Source organism: Apium graveolens, chromosome 11, assembly GCF_009905375.1.
Source record: "Apium graveolens cultivar Ventura chromosome 11, ASM990537v1, whole genome shotgun sequence".
In the NCBI taxonomy this organism is placed as follows: Eukaryota; Viridiplantae; Streptophyta; class Magnoliopsida; order Apiales; family Apiaceae; genus Apium; species Apium graveolens.
Window position 1 is genome coordinate 189,828,608 of NC_133657.1, and position 27,682 is coordinate 189,856,289.

At 35.6% G+C, this 27,682-nt stretch overlaps 2 protein-coding genes across 6 annotated transcripts; one reads left to right on the forward strand and one right to left on the reverse strand.

Moving 5' to 3' along the window:
- The first annotated feature begins 7,056 nt into the window (after nt 1-7,056).
- LOC141697145 (ABC transporter G family member 24-like) lies at nt 7,057-15,956 on the forward strand. The gene is made up of 14 exons (XM_074501388.1): nt 7,057-7,437; nt 7,598-7,674; nt 8,271-8,540; nt 8,678-8,741; nt 8,849-8,995; nt 9,362-9,396; nt 9,595-9,668; nt 10,346-11,244; nt 11,585-11,881; nt 12,908-13,396; nt 13,992-14,140; nt 14,393-14,682; nt 14,763-14,896; nt 15,341-15,956. The coding sequence occupies exons 1-14, from the start codon at nt 7,163-7,165 to the stop codon at nt 15,495-15,497; spliced, it is 3,357 nt and encodes a 1,118-aa protein (XP_074357489.1). The 5' UTR covers nt 7,057-7,162; the 3' UTR covers nt 15,498-15,956.
- Nucleotides 15,957-16,457: 501 nt separating this feature from the next.
- LOC141697625 (ATPase GET3B-like) lies at nt 16,458-26,908 on the reverse strand. 5 transcript variants are annotated; one of them, XM_074502113.1, is made up of 12 exons: nt 26,640-26,908; nt 21,856-22,067; nt 21,699-21,761; nt 21,021-21,131; nt 20,546-20,620; nt 20,390-20,458; nt 20,244-20,309; nt 19,234-19,308; nt 19,052-19,150; nt 18,296-18,430; nt 17,379-17,538; nt 16,458-16,998 (listed from the first exon to the last, which is right to left on the reverse strand). In XM_074502113.1, exons 1-11 carry the CDS (start codon nt 26,827-26,829, stop codon nt 17,407-17,409), a joined length of 1,227 nt encoding a protein of 408 aa, XP_074358214.1. In that variant the 5' UTR covers nt 26,830-26,908; the 3' UTR covers nt 16,458-16,998; nt 17,379-17,406. The 5 variants fall into 5 exon arrangements, with proteins under 5 accessions (XP_074358214.1, XP_074358213.1, XP_074358212.1 ...); XM_074502112.1 differs by having other exon boundaries at nt 16,458-16,735; nt 17,379-17,544; nt 26,640-26,907; XM_074502111.1 differs by having other exon boundaries at nt 16,458-16,965; nt 17,379-17,544; nt 26,640-26,907.
- Nucleotides 26,909-27,682: the final 774 nt, after the last annotated feature.

A 27,682-nucleotide genomic window follows, 5' to 3' on the forward strand; every position in this document is an offset into this window, starting at 1 on the left:
TAAATTTGATACATTTTGATTGATCATCTAATCATAAATATTGATGGACACATGCATTTATAACAATTCTACCAATAAAAGTGTACCAAACTCATAAAATTTAGTAATTATTCTGTAATTTTGGACATACATTAAAAATACCATATATATATATTAAAAATTTATAAAATTTAGTGGTGTCCGGTGACCCCACCATCCCGTTATTGCCTCCGCCACTGAACACATAGATGGGTCTCATTTCTTATCACATGTGCACTCATATAAAAGTTTCAATAATATATACCTCTTCGTCACGTACATATACACACACACATATAGATACATACACGACAAAGCAGAGCATAGTTGTTGACTCGAGAACTACCACGCCAATCCCAATCAAACTTCAAGTTTGTTGGGTGTTTCATATCAAATTATTTCAGATATGAAGAACACAACGTAAATAGTATTTGCATTTTTATTGCAAATGCAATTAATATATACTTTTTGACTAATTGCAAACAAATTCTTTAGATGCATTTTGCTAGAAAAGCAAATAAAAAACACATGTTGAGTGGCCTAAAATGAAGGTTCTCAGTTCCAGTTTACTAGTTGCAATTTACTGTAACGCATTTACTGGATGCGTTTATACCATAACTGATGCAGCGGGTAAGTGGCAGAAAGAAGAGTTTAATCAAGATTCGTTGATTCTACCGAAAATACCGAAAATTGATAATTTTGAGCAAACATCATTTTTTTATAAATCAATCAATAGCTGCTGAATAAAATATAGACAAGTGTTTAAATACTGAAAACCTAACTTGCAGGGCAAGGAAACGACTAAAAACGCAGAAAATAAACTTATTGAAAATTACAAATTGACCACAAAACTTATAAATATGCAATTTTGATCCTCCAAACGACCTCAGATCGCCGAAATCACTCATACATCAGCGAAGCTCTGTGTTCGATTTTCCACGTCGGTTTCAAGGTACTGTCAAAATTTTAACACTTTCTAAGTTCGTCGAAACTTCTTCGATCTTTGCAATCCAGTCCAGAAATTTTCCTCGAATTGAACCGCATCATTCCCGCTGGGGTAGAGAAGATTTGTCCTCGAATCTTGAATCGCAGCATCCTCATCAAAAGAAGAATCATCGGTAAAAGGAATAATATGTTTCATATTAAAAACATCAGAAGTGCGAACATGGCTGGGGAGATACAGACGATATGCATTGGAATTACTCTTCTCCACAATCTCAACCTGACCAATCTTCTTGGCTGCCAGCTTGTTGTATTCATGAGCAGGATAACGGTCCTTAGTAAGAATAGCCCAAACAAAATCATCGACCTCAAAATCCACAACACGACATTTGTGATTAGCAACAACTTTATACTTGGTTGTAGCAGCAACCAGATGCTCATGGTTAGTCGTATGAACCTGAGCGAGCTGCTCAACAAACTCCTCCGTCGTAGCATACGGATGCACCTTGTTAGGTAAAGCAAGTAAATCCAAGAGGACCCCATGGAGACAGGCCATAAACCACTTGAAATGGGCTAAAACCCGTGAAACGATTGACAACATGGTTGTGAGCAAACTCTGCCTGAGGCAACTTCTGATCCCATGCTTTGGGATGATCATCAACTAAGTTGTGCAACAAATTCCCCAAAGAGCGGTTAACAACTTCAGTTTAACCATAGGTCTGTGGATGATAAGCATTACTAAAATTGAGATATGTATTAACAATACACCACAAACTACGCCAAAAATGACACACAAAGCGAGTGTCACGATCAAAAACAATTGATGCGGGAAGACCGTGAAGACGATATATATCGCAAAAATAGAGTTGCGCCACAGCAATAGCATCAGAACTTTTCTTACAAAGGATGAAATGAACCATCTTCGAAAACCGGTCAATAACCACGTAAATAGAGTCAGAACCGCGTTGGGTACGTGGCAACCCAAGCACAAAATCCATACTTACATCAGACCACGGTTGTGTAGGGATGGGCAGTGGTAGATACAAACCAGCATTAGTTGAAGTGCCCTTTTCCAATTGACAAACACGATAACAAGAAACAAAGCGCACAACCTCCTTACGCATAGTAGGCCAAAAATAAGACCCAGCAATAAGTTGCAGAGTGCGGTCACGCCCCACATGACCTTCATTGTGTAATTCTTGAATGATTTGCAGGCGTAAGCTGCAGGTGAAAATACATAATTGCAAACCCTGGAACAAGAACCCATTTTTCCAGGACATAATCAGTTGAATCACCTTGCTGAATGTTAACAAGAATCTGAGAAAAGAAAGGATCATTGACATAAAGCTCCAAAATGTATCAAAACTTGGAAAATGGACACAAATTTCAGTGTGCAACCCATGACGGCGATTTAATGCATCTGCCACGCGATTGGAGACACCGTCTTTATGTTTTACCATGATGAGAGATATTATCCTGGCTGCCAATATGTTTAGAGAATCATGATCAGTGTATAAAACAAACTCTCACTGGAAGAGGTAATGACATCAATGTTTGATGGCTTGGACAATCGCATAGAACTCAATGCCATAGGTACTAAAATCAAGCTTAGCACTAGAAATCTTTTCACTAAAGTAGGCCATGGGACGACCAGATTGGCTCAAAATAGCCCTAATACCTGTTTTAAAAGCATCACAATGGAGTTCAAAGGGTTGTGTGAAATCTGGAAGTACCAAGATGGGAGCTGAGGTGAGACGGTGTTTGATCTCGACAAAAGCTCCCTCTGTTGCAGGCGTCCAGTGAAACTTAGTACCTCGCATGCAATCTGTGAGTGGATCCAAAATGCCACTAAAGTGAGGGATAAAATGTCGATGTAAAGATTCCAGCCCATAAAAACTACGAACTTCAGTGATAAAGGAAGGTCGGGGCCATTGTTCGATGGCCAGAACCTTACTTGGGTCGACTCGAAGGCCTTCTCGAGAAACCATATAACTAAGAAACTGAATTGAAGCAGTGAGAAAGGCATACTTTGTAGGGGGCAGCATAAAATTTATCATGATGCAAAACTAGCAACACTTCACGCAGATGGGTAAGGTGTATCTCAACATTGTCACTATAGATTAAGATGTCATCGAAATAAACGATGACAAACTTACCAATAAAAGGACGAAGGGCTTGGTTCATCACCCGCATAAAAGAGCATTGGATAGACCGAAGGGAGAACAATCCACTCATATAAGCCTTCACGCGTCTTAAAAACAGTTTTCCACTCATCCCCCATACGAATATGAATCTGGTAACCACTTTTCAAATCCAGTTTACTAAACACAGTAGCACCTCTCAATTGATCAAACAAGTCATCCAACCGAGGAATAGGGAACCGGTAGCGCACTGCGATCTTGTTTATGGCATGGCTATCAACACATATACGCCATGAGCCATCTTTTTTTGGCGTGAGGAGTGCAGGGACAGCACAAGGACTAAGGTTTTATCGAATATGGCCTTTAGCAAGCAGTTCCTCAACCTGACGACGCAAATCTTCATGTTCCTTGGGGCTCATACAGTAATGATGACGATTAGGAAGAGTAGCTCCCGGAACAAAGTCGATGTGATGTTGTATAACACGTAATGGGGGTAGTGTCGAAGGTAGTGACTCTGGGAAGACATCGGCATACTTCGTAAGAAGTGGCTGGACCGGAGCCGGAACAACAAGTGAGGTATTATTGGTGACCAAAGAACAAAAAAGCACGAATACAACTACAGATTCTTTCATAGCATCCTGAAAAGAACCCCGAGATAAAAGGGTTGTGGGAGAAGGAGTCTGGGTGGTGGGGACAGCAATCCCTTTAGGCTTAGTAGGCACCAAGACAATTTTTGTACCATGAAAGGTGAAAGAATATGTATTAACATGACCATCATGGTGAACCGAATTATCATATTGCCAAGGGCGACCAAGCAAAAGATGACACGCATCCATAGGAACCACATCACAATATATAGCATCATGGTAAGTAGAACCAATGGAAAAGTTAACAAGCACGCGTCTAGAAACAGTAACATCCATACCTTGACTAAGCCATGAGAGCCGATAAGGCTTGGGGTGTGGTTCAGTAACGAGGTTGAGCTTGGTTATTGCCATTTCCGCAATAACATTCTCACAACTTCTAGCATCAATGATGAATGTGCAGACCTTGCCGCCTATGATGCAAGTGGAATGAAACATATTATTGCATAACCACTCGGTTTCCGGCGCTCGAGGGGATAAGTAAGATCGCCTAATAAGCAACAGAGGTCCAACCTCACCGAAGACATACTCTTCTGCTTCAGCGTTGTTAGAATCATCATAAATTGGAGGCGTATCGGAAAGAAGGACAGATTCAGGATCTGTGGCATCATTAAATAGACCACGTGTGGCAGATTTTGGGTTACGATAATCTGCAATACGATGTCCAACTTCGCCACAATTGAAATACCGTAAACCACCTGTGTGTCCCTGTGCAGGAGCACGATTAGCCGAAGGGGTAGGCTGGATAGGATGATTGCGAACAGGCTGCGAGGGACCCCTCGCACTGGTCGAAATAGTAGGATGTTGGTACGCACCAGTACTATGCCTTGCTAACTGCTTCTCAGTTTGTGATGCACGCTGCTGTGCTTCTGCGATCGTGAAAGAGTCAAACATATTCAACACATCCTGCAATTGAGACGCAACCCACCAATGTAACGTGAAACCACCTGCTGAGGGGACTCGTTTAGATCAATACGAGCCAAATAAGTATAGAATTCGGTGGAATATTCATCCACAGAACAGGGACCTTGACGGAGATTCTGGAACTTGGTATAAAGCTCTATGTCAAAATTATAGGGTAAAACGCAACCCTAATATGTTTCTTGAACTTGACCCAACTCACAATCTTCTCCTTACCATGACGAACACGCGTCTGTTTCAGTTGTTGCCACCAGGCTTGCGCACGACCATGCAAGCGGATTGTAACAAGGGAAACACGGCGATCGTCGGGAACTTCCTTAAACTCCAGAATTTCTTCACCTAAATTTCTTCAACCTGTGATAGGTAATCCTCAAACTCTTCCGGATTGAGACTGCCAGCGAAAGTAGAAATTTCCACCTTAAAACTATGTTCCCATCGCTGGCTAGGGCGTGCCGGTGAACGATCCCGGGAACCTCCAAAGAACGGATTCTCGTCCATAATAGTGACATCGTCTTCATCACGACGGCGCATACGCACGGATTCATCCATTCGTTGCGTCAACAATTCAATCTGCCGCCTCAATTCGCCGTTGTCACGGCGAAAATCTGGGTTTTCACGACGAAGCTCACCAATATCGGCAACTTCAACACGTCTGTGGGGCGGCATTATTCAGGACTGACTGGAACGTGATACCAACTGATGTAGCGGGTACATGGCAGAAAGAAGAGTTTAATCAAGTTCGTTGATTCTACAGAATAATACCGAAAATTGACAATTTTGAGGAAATCTCATTTTTTTATAAATCAATCAATAGATGTTGAATAAAATATAGACAAGTGTTTAAATACCGAAAACCTAACTTGCATGGCAAGGAAACGACTAAAAACGCAGAAAACAAACTTATTGAAAATTACAAATTGACCCCAAAACTTATAAAAATGCAATTTTGACCCTCCAAACGACCTCGGATCGCCGAAATCACTCGTACATCAGCGCGAAACACTGAGTTCGATTTCCCACGTCGGTTCCAAGTACTGTCAAAATTTCAATGCGTTTTGAGTCCGTCGAAACTTCTTTGAACTTTGCAATCCAGTCCAGAAACTTTCCTCGAATTGAACCGCATGAATAACGCAAGCTACATAAATGTTATTGTGTTAGCGCAGAGCCAAATTTCTTCTTATTGACATTTTGGACCAACACCTTGTTTAATGTCGACATCCTGTAAATAAAAAATATAACTCACTGTAACATAAGATCAAGTGAATGCCTAATCTATACTAACCCCCGTCAATAAAATATAACTCACTTAACATAGGATCAAGCGAATACCTAATCTACACTAACCCGCCGTCAATAAAATATAACTCACTGTAACATAGGATCAAGCAATGCCTAAGCCTAATCTACACTAACCCCGTCAATAAAATATAACTCACTAATCACTATAATATAGGATCAAGCGAATGTCTAATCTACACTAACCCCGTCAATAAAATATAACATACTGTAACATATGATCAAACAAATGCCTGATCTACACTAACCCCTCGTCGAAACTCGGAGCATAGATTTGACTAGGGGTGAGTATCGGGTGAAATGGGCGGGTTTAGAGCTCATAACCATCCAAACCAAATTTAGCGGTTTTACATTTTACTTAACCATTACCGTAACCATAACCGTTACTGATATAACCAAACCACCCAAACTATAATGGTTCGGGTTGGGCCGTTTCTGTTTAAACCGTTAAGAAAAATATGTGCATATATTTACTAGGTAAAAAATTTAATAAGTTAATAAATTATTAACTAAACAAATTCATTATGTAATAATTTGGATCTTTTAACTTCAATATGTAACATTTAAGTGCACTTAACATAATATGGATTTAACTACTTATAAATATTAATAATTTATCTAATATATGTATCCTCAAAATATATAATTAAAATATTTTAATAGATTCGGGTGGTTTGCATATAACGGGCGGTATAAAAGACAAATCCAAACCAAACCGTTATTTTTCGGGTTTTGGAAAAATGAAACCATAACCGATCCAAACCGTTACAAACCATTAAATTTCGGTTTGGACGGTTTGAAACGGTTGGTTTGAACGGTTATGAAATTTTTTGCTCACCCCTATATTTGACCACTCTAAGATGGCCATTCTTCCGCTAAATTGAGCGCACCAAAATCTCAATAAAGAATCCATTCTTACCGCTCATCCAGAATACAACACACCAAATTCCCATAGTAAATATTTTAAAAAAAATCGTATATACAAGAAAGTGTATTTACATAATTGGCGTGTTACTAACAAAAATATCTCTTTAGTCAAAGATAACCACCACTAGTTTTTCTACATAAATAAACAAAAGTGGAAAAAAAAACACAAAAAACATTACGACAAATGCCAAACTCATCATAACCGTGCCGGCAACTCTTCACGACGTGTTCTCCTGGACCCCACTTCTAACCATCTCTCCTCTTCCTATATTAATGTCCGAACATAAAAAATACCTGTCTGAACTCAAAAACCCAGCAAATATGAACGACACAACTAAGCAAATCTACTTAGTATCCGCCATTGTCATCTTCTTCGGCTTCTCACAGTTGTCACTGTGCCAAACCGACGGCGATGTTTCCGACGATATAAATAATCCGGCGTTGCTTCCGTACATTACGCAAATTATATACTCTCGTTTATCGAATGCTACTTCTTCGGTTTTAACTTCGGATATTAGTAGTCAAATCAAGTTCTGCATCAAAGATCCGTACGTGTTTATTTAATGACATACGAATTATCTCTAGTTCGGTTTTAATAAATATAGTATATAAATGTGATGTTAGTTTGTTATGTATTTAAATTTAATTTTTTTTAAAATTTAATTTAGTTGTGTTCAATTATTAATATTTTGTGTGTTTATGTTACAGGGAAGCTGATTGGGATAGAGCTTTTAATTTTTCTTCTAATTTGGATTTTCTGACTTCCTGCATTCAGAAAACTAAAGGTAGTTTTCGACTTTCATATGCTTGATGACTTGTTCTAATAATGTGTGTGTGTAGTTTGATTTTTAGGTTTTCTTTTTTTGTTTCGAAAGGCAGTAGTATAAGTTAAGTCGAAAGCTGTTTTTAGTTTCGACAGGCAGTGGTATGCGGTTAAGTCAAAGCTGTTTTTAGTTTCGACAGGCAGTATTAGACGGTTAAGTCAAAAGCTCGGAAGAGGTCCTAGCTTGAATTTGTAATTTTCCGAAGTCGTAAGGAACATAGTGAAAATAGTAGTAAAAGCTGTTAGTTTCGACAGGCAATAGTAGTTAAGACAAAAGCTAGGAACAAGATATCTAGGCTTGAATTTGTAACTTTCGATAGTTGTAAGGAACATAGTAATAATCAAAAGATATTTATAATTTTCTGAAGTCATAGAGTTACGGAATGAATTTTCCTTTTTGTTGCTGCGGAGGATAGAAAATTAGGTGTATAAATGTAGGTATACTTTTAAAAGAGATGTAGAATCTATGTAGGCATGCTAAGTTCATGATCTTTGAAATTAATATTTGAGCTGAGTTTCTGTGTATATAACTTTTGGATGCTTTTACTTATTGTACAGGAGAAATGACAAAACGCTTGTGTACAGCAGCAGATTTAAAGTTTTACTTTAATCATTTCTTCGAATCGGGCAATGTTGATTATTTGAAGCCCAACATTAACTGCAATTTGACCAATTGGGAAGCTGGTTGCGAGCCAGGATGGGCTTCAAGTGTTGGATCAGATCGGGAAGTTGACTTGAGAGAATCTAGAGATATACCTGCTAGAACATCCGAGCCTCAGCCTTGTTGCGAGGGCTTCTTCTGCCCTCGCGGCATGACTTGCATGATTCGTAAGTTTTTAAAATTGCTTAAAAATGCTTTCTTCTTCCATCCTGGTAAATAGTAACCATGTATCTTTCATTTACCAATTATTCTATTATAACCAAATATGTTTTTAATTTGTTTTCATTGTCAATATGTCTTAAAGCTTGCCCCTTGGGATCCTATTGCCCACTTGCAACTCTCAATAACGACAATGGAGTATGTCAACCGTAAGTGAGAATTTCATGAAATGCTACCTTATTTGCGATTCCTTACCTCCCATCTTTTTTCTGCTTCAGAAATGTTGTACTTTATAATAGGTACTTGTTGTATGCAGGTACAATTACCAACTTCCTCCTGCGCAGAAAAATCACACTTGTGGTGGTGCAAACATTTGGGCAGATATTCGTACAAGTAGAGACTTGTTCTGTTCAGGAGGAACTTATTGTCCAACATCAACACAAAAATTATCTTGCAGCAAAGGGTATTAGTCATTAATGCTACTTCGAGTTGTCTACTAGATATATCTTCTGCCTCAAAGATATTACATGTCCAAATAACTCAATTTCACTTTGGTTGACTAGTGGACCAATCTTAACCTTTCTTTTTTCTCATAGTGCGTTGATCATAATTTCCTAAGAATTGCATCATAATATTGAACAAAACTTAGTATTTAGGAACATCAACGTAACACACTAACACTCACTATTACTTTCAAAGTGGCTTCTCTATTTCTCTTCAATGAACAATAATTGTGAGGCAGTAACCCTTTGTTGGTTGATTATTTTGTATCAGAACTTCTTGATGTTCTGATGCCACTTTTGTTTCTTTTCTTCCCTTTCAATTTCAGGCACTACTGTCGGATGGGATCTAAATCAGAAAAACGTAAGTATGATCAGAAAGTGTGTTTATTTATGCTAAAAATAATATCATTATTATAGTAGTATAAAGTGACACAATTCTACTGTATATCTTATTTCCCTACATGAATTATTACCTTAGGCCTGAGTTTTGCAGTTTGTTCTACATACATTATACTGATGGTTCGCTTCACTGAGCATTTAACACAATCAAAACTTGCAGGATGCTTTAAGTTGACGTCCTGCGGACCCAACACCGAAAATCAAAATATACATGCATATGGAATACTTTTAATTGTAAGTTATTCATTAACCAATGTTGCCTTGATATCGCTCCCTGCTTATATGACTGCCGTCTGTAAATGTTTCGACTTCTGTTATTAAAGCTTGAATGACAGTAATAGAACTAGACGATAGTAATTGTTATAGTTAAATTGTCATCCTAATTGTATGTTTTGCTAACTGTTATTCCAAATAGTCAATTCTAGCAGCCAGTTTTATTTCTTCCCCTATCTTTATATATGGTGATCCTTGATGATGCTCGTTTTGTGTGAACTTTGACAGTGTCAGAACTGGATATCTTTTTATTCTATTATTTTCACTGTAAGTGTTAAGATCGGAAAGTGTGTAGATATTTGACCTTGAAGTTTAATGAAGATCTACGTATCTTCAGACAGTACCCAGTGTATCAATTTGGATACCGATGAACATTTATAGCCTACGTAAAAATGAACCAAACATACGCAGTGTATCCCACTCAAAATTAGCGGAGGTGTAGGGCCGTAGGCACTGTCTGTTGAAAGTTATGGAAATTTTAATGATTTTCGTGGTTCTTAAGACTGCAACAAGGCTTACATTTGTTGCGTGTAAATTTGATACTACTGTGATACTGGTAATTTAAACAACTTTATAGAAATGAAAATGCACTGAATACCTACTACCTAGCAACATAATTCCATCCTTCCTTGTTGCAGGCTGCTTTAAGCACTCTTCTGCTAATTATGTACAACTGTTCTGACCAAGTTCTCACCACTCGAGAAAGGAGACTAGCTAAATCTAGAGAAAGGGCAGCAAAAAGTGTACATGAGAAAGTGAAGGCGCGCGAAAGATGGAAATCTGCGAAAGAAGCGGCTAAGAAACATACAAGTGGATTACAAGCTCAAATATCTCGCAAATTCTCTCGCGTAAAGAGTGTCAAGCATCCTGAACATTCTAGAATCGAAGTGGATGATGATCAATCACTAGTTCAACACCAGACGACAAGTGACTCTCAGCAACAGGATGCCGTTTTTGATGGAAAGAAAATGAATCCCAGTGATATAGTGAGGATGATACATGCAATTGATGATGACCCCAATAGTTTCAGTTTGGAGAGTGGATACAGTGATATGAAAAAGAAAGTGCCTAAAGACAAGCAAGTTCAAACTCATAGCCAGATATTCAATTATGCTTATTCTCAACTTGAAAAGGAGAAAGCTATTCAGCAGCAAAACAAGAACATGACCTTCTCAGGACTAATTAACTTGGCAACCAATACAGAAACAATAAAACGACCTAAAATTGAGATATCTTTTAGGGATTTAACTTTAACTTTGAAGGGGACAAGCAAACAAATCTTGAGATGTGTTACTGGGAAAATTATGCCTGGACGCATAACTGCTTTCATGGGGCCATCTGGTGCTGGCAAAACAACATATCTTTCTGCTTTAGCAGGAAAAGCAGTTGGATGCACAATCACTGGTTCAATTCATATCAATGGAAAAGCGGCATCAATCCACTCATACAAGAAGATAACTGGGTTTGTGCCACAGGATGATGTTGTTCATGGTAACTTGACAGTTGAAGAGAATATTTGGTTCAGTGCAAACTGCAGGTATATAAATACCTTTGAGCTGCAAATTTCAGTAGTCTTTCATCTAAAAACTTTTCTTTTCTCATCATATAGTATGTTAAAATCACAATTGTGAAGGAAAAACTTCATCAAATTTAAAATTTTAAAAAAATGTCCATGCTAGGATTTTGTCAAATGTATAATGTCTGTGTCAGAAGACGTTCATCATATTCAAGCACCACTCATTACATATACACAATGCAATTAGACCAAAATTGGTTCACCATTTGCTCTATGCAGTAACTGTACTTGGTTCCCTCTCTAGATTTACGATATTTACACCAAGATCATACTTTGCTCTTATTCTTGCTTTGTATTAAAGACTATCTGCAGACTTGCCAAAGCCAGATAAGGTTCTGATTGTTGAAAGAGTTATTGAGTCCCTGGGGTTGCAGGAAGTAAGGAATTCCGTGGTTGGGACAGTAGAGAAGCGAGGCATCTCAGGAGGCCAGAGGAAGCGAGTGAATGTTGGGCTTGAAATGGTTATGGAACCTTCCCTTTTAATCCTAGATGAACCCACGTCTGGTTTGGATAGTTCATCATCCCAGCTACTTCTCAGAGCACTTCGACGTGAAGCCCTTGAAGGGGTGAACATCTGTATGGTTGTACACCAACCGAGGTACTAGTTACATTAACATAATTGGAGATATTGGCTGTCAAACTCACATTTATTTTCCTTATAGTTTCCTTAAAATAAAAGTTGTCACTCCCGGGCACAGTTACAATTGAACCAACTCACTGAGTCACTGAATGTCATTCTTCTTTTTCTTTCTACAAGAGTAGATAGAGCTATAATAGCAGCTTCAAGGTTTAGATTGCTAGTCATGGCCATCAGGGGCAGACGCAGGATTTCGTCCAGAGGGGGGCCATATTTTATTATAACTATATAATTGAAATATGCTAAAAACTTTACCTAGCATTTGAAGTATAGACGTTGTGAATTCTAAAATATATGAACGTTTCCGAAATGCAGAACAAAGTATCAGTAGTATTAGTATCAAAGCAGACCTCCCTGCCAAACAAGATTACTTGCAAAATTATATTAATTTTGAATGACGTATGTTCTATTTGGCTACTAAATCTTATTGGGCTGGTAGAATTACCTGGGCCACCAAAAGGTTGTGAGGGGGCAGCTAGACTGACAAAGAAGTAAAAGGTTGTAATATTCTATAGATTAGATACTATGCAAAGCAGTCTCTGAATTTATTTTATTTTATTTTGGGGGAGGGGGAGGCCACCCTAGCTTATAGTGTAGGTCCGCCCTGTCGGCCATGTCTTTCGACTACTTCTCTTTGGGTCATGAAAAAATCTTAAGCTTCTGTATGTAGTTTAACTTTTTTAATCATGTGGTAGAGGTCTAGAAATAAGATGGTCTTAGGCTTCAAATGTGACCATGTAGAATAGCATGTGGTGTCGTGGCATGCTTTCTAGGTCAGCAGTAATGATTCGTCATTAAGTGTTTATGTCGACGTACATTCTTGGTAGATATTTTGATATTAAAAACAATGTATAATCTGCAAGATCTACTATCTTTTTGAAGAGGAAAGCGGTCAAATACTATGCTGCAATGTTTAAACTCACATGCTACGTGCACGTGGTTGTTCTGGCGTTGTTTAACTCTAATTTGGTGAATTTCATTTTTCAGTTATACCTTGTTCAATATGTTCGATGATTTGGTACTTCTAGCAAAAGGCGGTCTTACTGTCTATCATGGTCCAGTAAGAAGAGTCGAAGAATATTTTTCTAATATTGGGATTGTTGTCCCAGATCGTGTTAATCCTCCAGACTACTTTATTGACGTTTTAGAAGGAATGGTTAAACCAAAATCAGGTGTGAGTTATAAGGAACTTCCTGTCAGATGGATGCTTCATAATGATTATCCAGTGCCTCCTGATCTGCAACAAGCGTCTGTTGAACTTTCTATGTCGACACCAGGCTCAGATTTAGGCAACAAAATAAATCTTGCAGATAATTTAACAATTGAACATTCCTTTGCTGGGGAAATGTGGCAGGATGTAAGGTATAATGTGGAGTTAAAGCGAGACATACTACGACACAACCTCTTGAGATCTAAAGACTTGTCTAATCGGAAAACTCCAGGAATTCTCCTTCAGTACAAATACTTCCTTGGAAGGTAAATAGTTTTCTTTCATATTCCATTTTAATTATTTCTCAGGTTCCTCTGCATGTTATAAACTTTTTCCTACCTTTATTCACTGGTAATTTGTATATGGTGTTAAATTCAACAAAAGAAGTAATCTATATTTTTCTGTATAAACTAACTATATAGGGAAAACGGATTGCCCAGCCCCACAATGAACTGTTCAACATGACTTCCTTTGGGATGGGATATGCACACTGGGTATATGTATTTTATACAAGAAAGTCATACTAGGAGTAGCATAAGTTGTTCGATATTAAACTTTATGCACGGACCTTAGTATGATATGCTTACATTACCCGCTCAATGTTTGATATTTACTTAAATCAGATGCCAAGGAAACCTAGTTTAGAAACTTTTGTTGAGCATTTGCTTCTATTCTATTACATTCCTGTTCAAAAAAGTTTCTAGTTTAGAAACTTTTGTGGATTAGTGTTACATATTTGATATGCCCTTGCTAATATTTAATTCAGTTGGATGCCAGAGGAATCTAGTCCAGAATATATTAATGAGAAAGTGCTACTATTCCTTTACATTCCTGTTCACTTATGGTGGAAACTATTTCCAGGATCGGTAAGCAGCGGTTGCGGGAAGCTAGATTACAAGCAATAGATTATCTCATACTATTGCTTGCTGGAGCCTGCTTAGGATCTGTTACTAAATTCAGTGATGAAAGCTTTGGTGCACCTGGTTATACATACACCATCATCGCTGTTTGTAAGTCAGAAGACCACTCATCAACCTTTTATAATGATATATATCAGTTATACAAAAAAAATTGGTTAATCTGAACAGACACTGTCAATCCAAAGACTAATTTATGGGCTATTAATAGTACATATGTTAAATAATAATACACCTTGACAAGTAAGCAACATTTATATCTGCTTGTAGTAAAACCTAATGGCTAATAGTTACATGCAACTTCGTAGTTCTATAATTTATACTTGATGTTCTTATCTATTTCAGCTCTTCTCTGCAAAATTGCGGCCTTGAGAACATTTTCGTTAGACAAGTTGCAATATGCGAGAGAAAGTGCTGCTGGCATCAGCAGCTTGGCTCATTTTCTCTCAAAAGATACAATAGACCATTTCAATACAGTGATTAAGCCTGTGGTGTATCTGTCAATGTATTATTTCTTCAGCAACCCTAGATCTTCCTTCGCAGATAACTATGTTGTATTGCTCTGCCTTGTATACTGCGTAACCGGGATGGCATATGTCTTAGCCATCTTCCTTGAACCTGGACCATCTCAGCTGGTAAGGGAACTTTACTATTTGAGTTCTGCAAAATTTTGATTCTGCTCATACTCGCTCTGAACCAATTTCACATCTTGCAGCTTTCTGTACTTCTCCCTGTTGTTTTGACACTCGTGTCCACTCAGACTAGGACTAGCGAATATGTTATGAAACTGGCAAACTTGTGCTACACAAAGTGGGCATTGGAAGCATTTGTTATTGCAAATGCACAAAGGTACAATGAAATATCTTTAATTAAAGCTTTTTGCTTGTACTTTCAAATTTAATGTAGGAAGATATTGAACAAAATCTGAATCTTCAAATCTGAATCTTCAGTTAGCATGAAAGAATATAGTTTGAGGATAGATTAGTTTTCTGAAAAGTAATTAGAGTTTTTTAATGAGTATTAAATTGTTATCTTGAGCATGGATGACAGGAATTATAAGTGATTGGCAAAGAAAATATCTTTCGGTCTGTTTTAGATATAAGGAGCATGTGAATCATATGCAGTGTGCAAGCTGTAATAATAGGACTTCGTGTTTGACCAAGTGTTTATTAGGAAGTGTGAAAGAGGATAATAATTATTATATAGATGAATAGTGCAATAAATATTGTTCAGGATAAATATCTGTTAATTTTATTTATTCATCAAATGAAATTCATCATAATTTATTTACAGGTATGATGGAGTGTGGTTGATAACTCGCTGTGGCGCACTTCAGAAAACTGGTTATAATCTTAATCACTGGGGTCTTCGTATATCCCTTCTCATCCTTGCTGGTGTAGTTAGTAGGATCATAGCATTCATTGGTCTGGTCACCTCTAGAAAGAAATGAATTCCAACTGCCACTTCAATGACATAAACCATGATCAGTGTGGTCATTAGACTAATAGCTTTGCAGCAAGCTAACACGGCTTTATAGTTATATTAAAGAATACTCCCCAAAAGTATGGGGCATCTTCAAGAATTCGATCAGGAGGCTTTCCTCCGATTGAACAGGATGCTTTCCTTGGATTCATCCAAGACTTTGGATAGTTATATATTTATTTTGTCAACCTGTACAGGCATATCTTCGATTCTAGAGAACAACACCCTTGTACATTACAGTAGCATTCATACTCCAATTGTTAAGGATTTGGTTTAGTAGTAGTCTGGGATTGGGTCGACTATCGGTTGCATATGGAAAAAGCATTGTTTCGTTAGGCTTAAGTTGTGTAAATTTCAACATACCATGGTCGTGTTGATACATAAGTTTTTTTTCAATTCGATTCATCGATGTTAACGATTTGCAGTAGCTAGTAACAGTTTGGCAATTAGTTCATCCCTTTTCCAGGATTATTAAAGGTAAAGAGCAACAATACATCTAAGATGTGTTTTACAGTTATAGTGTATACATAGATTCGGTTATTTGTTATAGCATGTGATTGGCTTAGTTTTCACATGTTAAGCATCATGTCTCTTAGATTGAAATTATCATACATGTTGTGATGTTTATATATTCAGTTATAACATGTGATTAGATGACATCTCACATGATAACATGGTTATGCTCCATCTATTATTTGAGAAAGAAGATCCACATTTGGGCGGAAACATGTAAGCATGTCCCCTATTTGACTATACAAAAGTCTAGTTCCTCGAATCACCATCAAAATTTTCATGTTGGGATATAACACCCGAAATGGGTATCTCATACTTGAAAATGATGCCGAAACATATTCGTATAATTAAATTACTAAATATTCACAAATTTTAATAAAATTCTAAGCTGACATGTGCACACCCTTGGATGACATGAAGACCAAAATGCACTCGTTTACATATTTAACTGCGACTTACTTTTTATGTACAACAAGGATAATTTGGTTTGGATTCCAACAAATGGTGTCCACCAATCTCGTGAAATAGGGTAAAGAACTTTAAAACTGTTGTACATTTTATATTTCTATGAAACCTCAGTAAAAGAGTACAAAAAAGTAAAAAAACTATCTTACATTTTATATTTCTACTGTATTCTATTTTTCTCAATCCTCCTCGGTCATCTTGGTGGCTTTTCTTGTACTGGTACATGTGCTGTGAATGGTAATTATAAAATTCACTAGGTGAAGTAGCAACGAGCATATGATAGTCGGACTTAACACATAAATGTATGATTCAACCAAGTCTGAAACAGCATCCAAAATCCTCAAGAGATCAATAGCAAAAAAGCATAACTCACAGTTGAGCAGGACATCTGGTACAATTTGTGTTGATTGAATTTGAAGCACCATTATTTACCGGGTTTTAAAACTTGTCTTTGTCAGCTGACATGGAAGATGGAACATGCACATTAACATCTATAAAAAAAATTTCAAGGACCATTAATCACAACCATTTCAGTTTTTACAGTTACGACCTTTAAGGGTCTCCTGTCCTATCAAAAGATTAGAATTGATCACTGCAGAAGATGGAAATTTAATAATACTCCCTACAATTCCCAAGTAAATTAGACACAATTTCGATTCTAGACGAGAACGTGATATTGAGGTTCTCAATATACCCTTACTGAAAAAGTACGCAATGTATTATTGTCAATAATCTATTAGGCAGGACTAGAGTATGTACTTAAATGTTATTTATTGTGTGCATCTAATTGTGAAATAAAAGGAGAGGTAAAAAAAAACATAACATATCAACAAGTCAAATAAAATGGCAAGTTAAGTGGAAATACAATTACCTAGCATTTCCGGTGTCAGGTCATTTCTTCATTTCCATAACATATCCCCTAAAAATTGTAAAGCTGGAATCCCTCTGATTTCTATATCAACAAGTGGAGCTTTCACCACTGTCAAGGCAGAGAGTTCAGGATCTGTCTCTATCAAGTCAAGTGCACGTGTCTGATCCTAAATATGTGAAAAATTATATGCAACTGTCAGTTCAGTCCTCAACTAAATCAAAAGGGAACGGAAAAAGCTTTTTCATTTGTGTTTCTTAAGCATTTAATGAGACATTAATCGGACCCAAACACTCGTAATCAAAACTAACCATTAAACCTAAGAAAGAAACTCAGTAAACTACATACTCTAGCAATCTATTCATACAACTCCAATCAACCTTCAAAAACATAATCTGTAATATTACCGACTATTAACAGGGAGAACCCCACATCTCCTATACCTGCAGTTTACCAAAGGTTGGAAAAGAACCTAATGAGTGCACCACTCAAACAAACAGGTCATGAAGCTCATCTATGCAAAACTGCACATACACAAAATAAAACCACGACGACCAAATCCTAACACCTCTTTACGAAAAATTGCAACATTAAATCGTCTAGAACAACTCCAGATGGAAAAGAACCTAACGAGTTCACTACTCAAAGAGGCCATGAAGCTCATCTATGCACAAACGCACATCATCAAAACAAAATTGCAACGAACAAATCCTAACACCTCTTACAAAAATACAACATATAATCATCTAACATTCCAGATGAGTCATGCCCGGTAGCACTCAGGGAATTAACCTCCAGATGCCTATATGTTAAAATATATTGTATGGGGAACAATATAAAATCAAACTAGCCGCTGCATGAAAATGTATAAATTTTAGTTTTTTCAATATATATATAACTTAATCAAATACACATAATACCTTTCTCTTCATTGCACAAAACTTGCAATCTGAAGCTGATGGTGGAAGAACCTGATTAACAACAAGCCTCTTGACAGGAACATTTTCCTTCTTCAGGGAAGAACGTAACCTTGATGACTCATTGATTGCCATAACCTCAAGAAGATAGATAAGAAGTGACAAATTTGTTAAGAGTACAGTACAAAATTTAATGCAGATAGCTTTTACAACTTGCAAAGCATAAATGCCTAAAAATTAGCTGTCAGGAGTTAACATGCCTTTTCATAGTAAAAAAGGGTCTATTAGCCAACTCAATCATCAGAAAGAACCTATATAGTTTACCATTTGAGAGGTGAACTACTTTAGCTTTTCAAATGCTCAATTGATATGATTCATTTGCAATTTTCTATAACTTTGTAAGTATTATTGCTTTATATATAACCTGCAAAATGATAACTGCTTTGAGTATATTAAGATTTAACACACTAGTCCAATTAATTGAATAAACAAGACCAGTCAACTTTTTTAGACTGAAGTGAGCAAGTGATTACTCTAGCAGAGTAGTGAAGGGGACATGCAGATTGCAGACTCATTGTTAACGAAGCAGATAACCATTAAACTTAAAAGCATAGAATAAAGGCATTTCATTGCCCAAGTCAAATACTATTGACAAAATGATTCAACCAATAAGCAGCTTTCCGTAGGTTTATTTGTGGATAGGCTTCATTTTTTTCACATATTTATTCTTTCTAGAGGAGCGGGAGAAAGAATCTCTACCGTGGGGATTGTTACAATGACAAATTCTGTCGATTCTGCGTCCCGAAAAAGGTCTCGTACTTTGATCATCCTCTCTCTTAGTTTTTGTAATTTGTCAGCCTACACAAGAAGTACGAATCAAAGCGTATCCTTTAATAGAACTTGAAACAACATGACTAACCACAGGGACTATTGGGCCCTACTGCATCAGGCCGGTTTTCTTCTTGACCAAAGACAGATTTGATGGCTGACGTAGCTGATGATATCTTCTGCCTAAGCTGCAATAGGCAATGTGGTCAACAAAAGAATCCGAAAATAAACAACATATAAGGTAAATCACGCACACACTCTCTATATGAAAATTCTTATACAATTTAGGTGGCACTCAGTCTGGCAGATAAGTTCATAGACAGCTACAACTCTTACTACAATGTTAATATCCATGACAATGTACAAATAAAAGTAAAAATAAGAATATTCAGCCAATATTTAGCGTAGAACTCAAAAATATTCATAGTCAATTTTACTCAACAGCTTCTCTGTGTAGTGTGTCTGAGTATGAACAAGTGCAAAAGGTCTAAGAGCTATAACATTCGGGCTCAAAGAATATATAACTGAAATACAACAAATTATAATAATCTAATTTTAATGCGTCCAATGTTAGTTTGCTTTATCAGGCTACAATTGCGCACTTCAATGAATAGATGTTGGCCTGCTTCTCTCTCACCATTGACATTGCACCATCTCTACCCTTATTTTGAGTCATGGTCATATCATCTTGAATCAATTCTCAAGTCTATTCGTTTCAATTAATATAGAAGCCACCCGTTTAGGGAAACTCTAGGACCAACAATTAATGTTTTAAGAAAATGAGGTTACTTTTTATCATATACGACTTTCACCTCTTTGAAAAAGAATGGTTAAAACTTGGACAGTAATAATTAAAAACCCATAAAAAATGCGATAATAATCACACCCAGATGGCAAAAACTATCCAAGAAGCAAAACTACGGGCTCAGCATTTTTCGATCTCCCATATTCTCATCTGAGCAGTTGCAAAAAGATTTTTAACTCTGGTTTGAACCAACATCATACCAAGCACTACCTTTGAGGAACCTTATTAAATAACAAAGTAATAACTACTTAGTCACCAGAGAAATATGTGACATAATGGCATCTAACAATGGACGCCTTCAATTTCACTTTAAGATACCTTCAAGATTTTTCCAATAGATGCATCCAAGAAGTCTGGCAATGACAAAAGCCTCAGTGTATGACCCTGAAATGATAATAGTTACTTTCAAGAAATAACCTCTTTAAAAAAAGAACATAAAAACTATTAAAATTTTGTTTACAAACCGTGGGTGCAGTATCAAACACTATTCGCGTAAACTTATTGTACTCTTCTAATTCAAGGAACTGAATGACCTGCCAGTGATTTAAAAAGTTGGCGGTTAGTAGAGGAAAAAAATGGGTGGGGGCAGGAGAGAAAGCAACCCTTTAGGCTAATTGAACCTTGGAAATTGCAATAGCTTCATCCAAGCCAGGTGGAGGTGTGTCCAAAAGCTCACCTAATTTCAGCTCTCCTAGCTTTACAATCAAACTTTAAAAGTCAAAAGAAATACATAGAGCGTGCATCAAATTGCCAGTATACAATTTAAGATAACAAAGGGTACACAGAAAGAAATTGTAGGCATGTAGCACCATAAAGTAAGAGCCATGTGAATAGTTCGTGTAACTGAATTCTAATTTGTGCTGGTGCAGCAGTAAGATATGTTGACAGTCTCATCATAGATTATGTTTTACTCCCATTACCATACCAATCAAATTGTATGTAACCATCTTCACAAGTCTAGGACTTCGTTTCACTTGATTAACCATTAAATATATTTTTGTGGTCAAGCAGAGATACATCATTATTCGTAACTAAACGCATCACGACAAGAACCATTGCTATATCAAATCAAATTAGACAACTGATAATGTTCACCTGTTCTACAATCATTCCCAGTCCCATGCCATCCATAAAGTCCTTCACTCCAGTTCCTCCATTTTTCTTGCTCGCATTGCGAAATTCTTCCTTAGCTTGATCAGGGTTTATCTGTGATAATTAATTAAATAATATTCAATTGTTAAGAAATAAGATAGGTTTATGACTTTATGTTGTATACTAAATGCCTTTTTAAATAATACCCTTGCATTAGGGTCTTTAACATACCATAAATGGTTGAAAGATAAAATAAATTAGGAAAGAAAAACGAAATAATTTATGTGCAAAACGATTCATAGAAAAATGATGACTACATAATAGTATGATACAATGCTTTTGCATAATACAATAGTCAAATGGTCAACAAGACCACCATAAAGAATCATTGGAGAGTAAATTTTGATTTAGAGAAGAAAAAGAGGATGAGTAAATATTAGAAGTGTAGACTGATTCATCACATTGTCAGGTCTTATTCTGGCTTGCGAAACAGAAGGTGCTTATTAATTGCACATTTTAAAGAAAAGAGTAGATGTAATAATACTAAAATAGATCTACAACACGGAGGAGAAAAGAGGGGGGCGGTGATTAACTAAGTAAACAAGTCTTTGGTAATAATAGTCTTATTATCTAAAGTAACGCAAGAATTAAAAAAATTATTGCTAAAAATTTTACACACACCTCAAGGGCAAATAATGGAGCAAGAGGTCCCTCAACTGGTACAAGTGTCCCTCCTGTTAAATCCTGCGAGACGAAAATACACAGACTGCAATTTGTCACATGTAATATAAGCAATGGAATTAATTTTGGAACTGGATTAAGCAGAGGCATTTAAAACCTGTGCAAAAGAGTCGCTCAAAGAGTGAGCAGGATCAGTTGAAACCACTAGAGTGGAATGACCATTATTTGCAAATTTGACAGCAAGTGATGCTGCGCAGCTTGTTTTTCCAACTCCTCCCTTTCCACCTAGCAAGTAATATTTCCTCTGGGTCCCAGAAACCATTTCATCGAACCCTGCAGTCGCTTCTACAGGAGCGGCTACAGATCTAACTGAAGAGAGTGTAAACATAAAAATAGTTTCAGACACTCAATACTGCCATTGATATTAGAATATTGAACCATTATTCTGACCTGCTCTAGTACAAAAAATTTCCTCTAAACTTTCGTGTTTATCTACTACAAATATCTCAACGTCAAGTATATAACCCAAGCCAAAGGAGATGTCGTCAGATTTGACATTTGACAGCTGGAAAGTTCGAGTTCCAGCTACTTACCATTCTAAGTATGATACTAGCTAAGAAGCATGGACACGGGTGCGCAATGCAAGGATACTAGAGCGGGCAATTTCTTACACGACACGTGAACACGACACGAAACGACACGAAAAATACGGATATGGGTTTTAATTTTTGGTACACGAAACACGAATGTACACGAACACGAAATTACACGATAGATTTAGTGTCGGATATGGGTTTCAATTTAGGTACACGAAAGTACACGAAATTACACGAAATAAATATATTTATAAATTAATATATATAACACATGCATATATTTATGTATATAATATAAATATTTACAAGTTTTTATAGAATACTATGTAAAAATATATATATTTATATATACACTCTCCATATTTCATTAAATTATACATTAAAATAGATTTTTTTATATATTATATGTATATTTATATTATATTAATTTCTTATTTAATGTACACGAAAAGTACACGGAAAGTACACCACACGATTCGAATCGGATATGGGTTTCACATATGGGTACACGAAATCATTTCGGGTCGGATATGGGTTTCATGTTTACATACACGAAACACGAAATTATACGACACGAAAGTATACGACACGACCCGATTGCCCACTCTAAAGGATACAGAGATTAAGCAAATTTTAAAATACTGGGATTTGGGTGCGTGGGGATACAACATTTATAAAAATAATTTTTAAATACAAAATAAATATTTATAGTTTTAAGTGTGTGGTTAAAGCATTTATAAAAATAATTTTTAAATACAAAATAATATTTATAGTTTTAAGTGTGTGGTTAAATCTATAAACAAAATCGAATTCCATTCAAATTTAACTATATAGTTAACTACATAAGTGTAATCATGAATCAAAATTAGTTGATTATAATTTTTAATCAAACTAATTAATTCATACTCCCTCAGTCCCAGCCAATTGTTATCGTTTATGAGAGAGTGTCCGGGACGCATTTTAAGATGAATATAAAATATATTTCTATAACTTTTTTTAAAAAAAAATCGTTTCCTAAATAAAAATAGAATATTTAAACTTTTATTCAGGAAAAAAAATAAAAAGTTATAGAACTATATTTTCTATTCATCTTAAAATGCATGTCGACACTCTCTTAAAATGCATCCCGACACTCTCTTAAAAACTATAATAATTGGGAGGGATGGAGGGAGTAATACATATAAATTATATACAAGACATACATATGTTACTGGTACTTGAACAAACTCACTACAAAATCATTAAAATATTACAAATAGAAGAGGGTCTGATAAGAATGATATTTCTATACAGTAATATAATTACTAAATTATTCAACTAACCTATATACTTATACACATTAAATATGTTCAAAATTTATATAAAGCAAAAACTTTTTAATACTTAAACTAGATTATCTATATAATAATAACTTAACATTATATGTGTGTGGGTCTATATATATATAACATGTATGTCAACTTAGCTAATAAAGAACAAGGGCTTAATTCTAGAAGATGATGTTGGGGGATGACTTCGGTGAGATAAATGGTGAGCATGCCCGCAGAATTGTAGATGTCAGCCAAGCCTCCACGGGACTCCTGCCTTGAAATACAGGAATATGCCAGTGTGGCCGCAGCCTGCCATATAGGTATGCAGTATGCCCGCACAGGGACGGATCCATTTCTACGATCATTTTTGTAACTTACCAAAATTGCACAAATATATTCAAAGTAAAATTGTCAATTGTTATCGTTTATGAGAGAGTGTCCAGTGTCCAGGAAGATGAATATAAAATATATTTCTATAACTTTTTTTTTTAAAAAAATGTTTCCAAAATAAAAATAGAATATTTAAACTTTTATTCAGAAAAAAAAATAAAAAGTTATAGAACTATATTTTCAATTCATCTTAAAATGCATGCCGACACTCTCTTAAAAACTATAATAATTGGGAGGGATGGAGGGAGTAATACATATAAATTATATACAAGACATACATATGCTACTGGTACTTGAACAAACTCACTACAAAATCATTAAAATATTACAAATAGAAGAGGGTCTGATAAGAATGATATTTCTATACAGTAATATAATTACTAAATTATTCAACTAACCTATATATGTATACACATTAAATATGTTCAAAATTTATATAAAGCAAAAACTTTTTAATACTTAAACTAGATTATCTATATAATAATAACTTAACATTATATGTGTGTGGGTCTATATATATATATAACATGTATCACTTATATGTCAACTTAGCTAATAAAGAACAAGGGCTTAATTCTAGAAGATGATGTTGGGGGATGACTTGGGTGAGATAAATGGTGAGCATGCCCGCAGAATTGTAGATGTCAGCCAAGCCTCCACGGGACTCCTGCCTTGAAATACAGGAATATGCCAGTGTGGCCGCAGCCTGCCATATAGGTATGCAGTATGCCAGCACAGGGACGGATCCATTTCTACGATCATTTTTGCAACTTACCAAAATTGCACAAATATATTCAAGTAAAAGTGCGACTTAACTTTATAATTACAAAGGACAACATGTTATGTAGGTCTTTGGAGCCATGTCGCACCAAAACTTAAATCCTCAAGATATGTGTATTCTAAGTTGAATAAGAACATTCACTATCATATTTATTGTTATTATTCATGTTATAACGAAAGCAAGAACGATTATAATAAACGTGAAGAAAGAACACAAATAGGAAGAGAAGAAAAAAATTTATTGATCTTGAGGATACATATTACAGCATATGTTTAGGTTATTCCCTAGAGAGTTTGTATAATACTCTCTACGCGGTTACAGAAAATCTCAGAAAAAATAGGCTCAAAACAGATAACTCTAAGATATTGTAAAGGTAACGCCCCTGAACCCCATCGGGGACCACGTTATGTCCCCGAACCCCTAAACCAGGGTGTGCTTGACCCCCGAATTTCTAGCTTTTGGGATATTTACCAATTCAAGACATATTCTAACAAATCTTCACCATGACTTGAATCCTCTCACAACAAAATATGTACCAGATGCACCATAATAATGCCAGATGTACCAGAAAAAACTCTCCTGCCTCAGATTTTGCCCTAAAAGGGCAATCAACAACTCCAAACATTTAGTAAGTTCAAACAATTTTAAAACTTGATATGTGGAACCCGCTTGGTGAGCATATCAGTTGGGTTATCAGCAGTACGCACTTTGCTCACCTTGATTCTCTTCTCACTTCTTAGAAAATGGTATCTTAGATCTATGTGCTTAGTCCTCTCATGATGGACTTGATCCATGCCTAAACCGATTGCACTGATACTGTCACAATATGTATATGTAGACCCAAATCAAGTTGCATCCCCGAACCCCTAAACCAGGGTGCTTCGCCCATAGACCCCCACTCACTGACCGGGTAGCGAAATCCCCAAAGTCCCGGCGTTTGGGGCATTTACCGATTCAAGGCATATTCTAACAATTCCCAACATGAAGCAAGAGCAAAAACAAATAATTTTAGTATTATCATTATTTTGGTAATGGGCATTTACAAAATTAACTCACACGGACATTTCTCCAATGAGGTGTGATACCTCGACCTCTCATTAACAAGAGAACAAACGATTATTACAGTGTATGATAGGAAATTTTAAATCAGTAAAGAAGGCACCCAAGCTCTCATTCAGTCAAATCACTACATCTAAATTGACGTGTTATTTCCAAAACTAACATCTTATGGTTCTAGAAGAAGGCCTTAATTGGATAACATCCGGAAGTTCTATAATCAAGTTAGGTAACAATCTGTTTCCAAACATTGTGCATGTGTTAAGTAACAGGTTCTCCTAAGACCTCGAACCTCAAGCTGTCAGGATGGGGGACTTAATAGATTCTTATACTATATCTTAAAAGTATGCTAAACAGGAACTTCCACTAGCAACCATGTCCAACCCCATACTTAACTAACTATCCATTCCCTATTCTGCTCTAAAAACTTCATAATATTCTTATCAACACAACTATTTTTAACCTGTTCTCACAAGGCTACTAAGGCAAGTATAAAACTATAACCATCACAAAAATAAATATCCAAATCCTATAAAAACATACCCAAAATTCCCACAAACCACAATCACTCATCTATAAATTAATAAACTCGAAACTTCAGAACCTAAAATGTAAAAAAAAAAAAAAAGCTAAATTACCAATTACCCATCAAAACTGAAATTAAAATCAAGCAAGAACATAACCAATATCAGAGTAATATACACACACAACACAACACAACACAACACAACACAAATACATACAAAAGAAAGCACACTAAAGATTGAAACTTTATAACCAACTAACAAAAGGGGTAGTATAAAATCACCTTGAAGTAACTTTCTTGATTGTTTTCTAGTGAGAGAAAGTGAGCAAGATTTTGAGCTGAAATTTGTACTAAATTTAGAGAGAGAAAAAGGGTGTGAGTTTAATTTAAGGGAGTTGATTAATGATATACGATTGACTGAAGCTGAATAACAAGGTGAAAAGATAGGTGAAGAAGTGAAACAGGTTGCCATTTTTGTGTTACTAAACTTAGAGAGATGAGAAGGGGGTGAGTTTTCTTACACGCTCGCTCCTGGTTTTTGCATTTCTATGTTATATTTTAATTACAAATTATAAATTTAAATTTGTAACATGTATTTTCGCAACTTCTCTTCTATATTACGGGCATATTTGGCAAATCTAATAAGCGGATTTATTGACTTTATCGACCCGACAACTTATAAGCTGATAATTTATTTTTTTAATTTATTTTTTATTTTTTATTTTTTTTATCAATTTTAGTTTTGAAATATATTTTTTAAATGTTAATTTAACTCAAAATATAAGAATTAATATAATTATATTTAAAAATTATTTACTTTAGTTAATTTAAATAGAACAATTTTGACTTATAAGTTAAATTATCCAAACACTTGTATAACTTATACACATTTATCAACTTTTCACTTATCAGTCACTTATTCAGTTTAAGTTATAAGTTACTTATTTTTAAATTTCTCAAACGGGCACATAGTAAATTACTCATGTTTTTAATATTTATATAATAAATGTGGTTTGTGCGAATCGAACTTGAGAAATATGTAAGTATGTTAAATGAATATTTTATTTAACTTTAAAGATAGTTACTTAAATTTCGCAAAAAAAAATATAGTTAATTGAATATTTATACAGTTAATTTTAAAGAATTGAATTCGAGATATAAAGTTGGGCATAGTACGTAAATGGATTATTATCTTATTTATTAATTATGTTTTAGTTTAGAAATATATCTAATATATTTTTAACATATCTTTTATTATAAAAAGTAATTAAAATTACATATATAATTTCTAAAGAAAATATTAAAAATAGAATCGCTTATATATA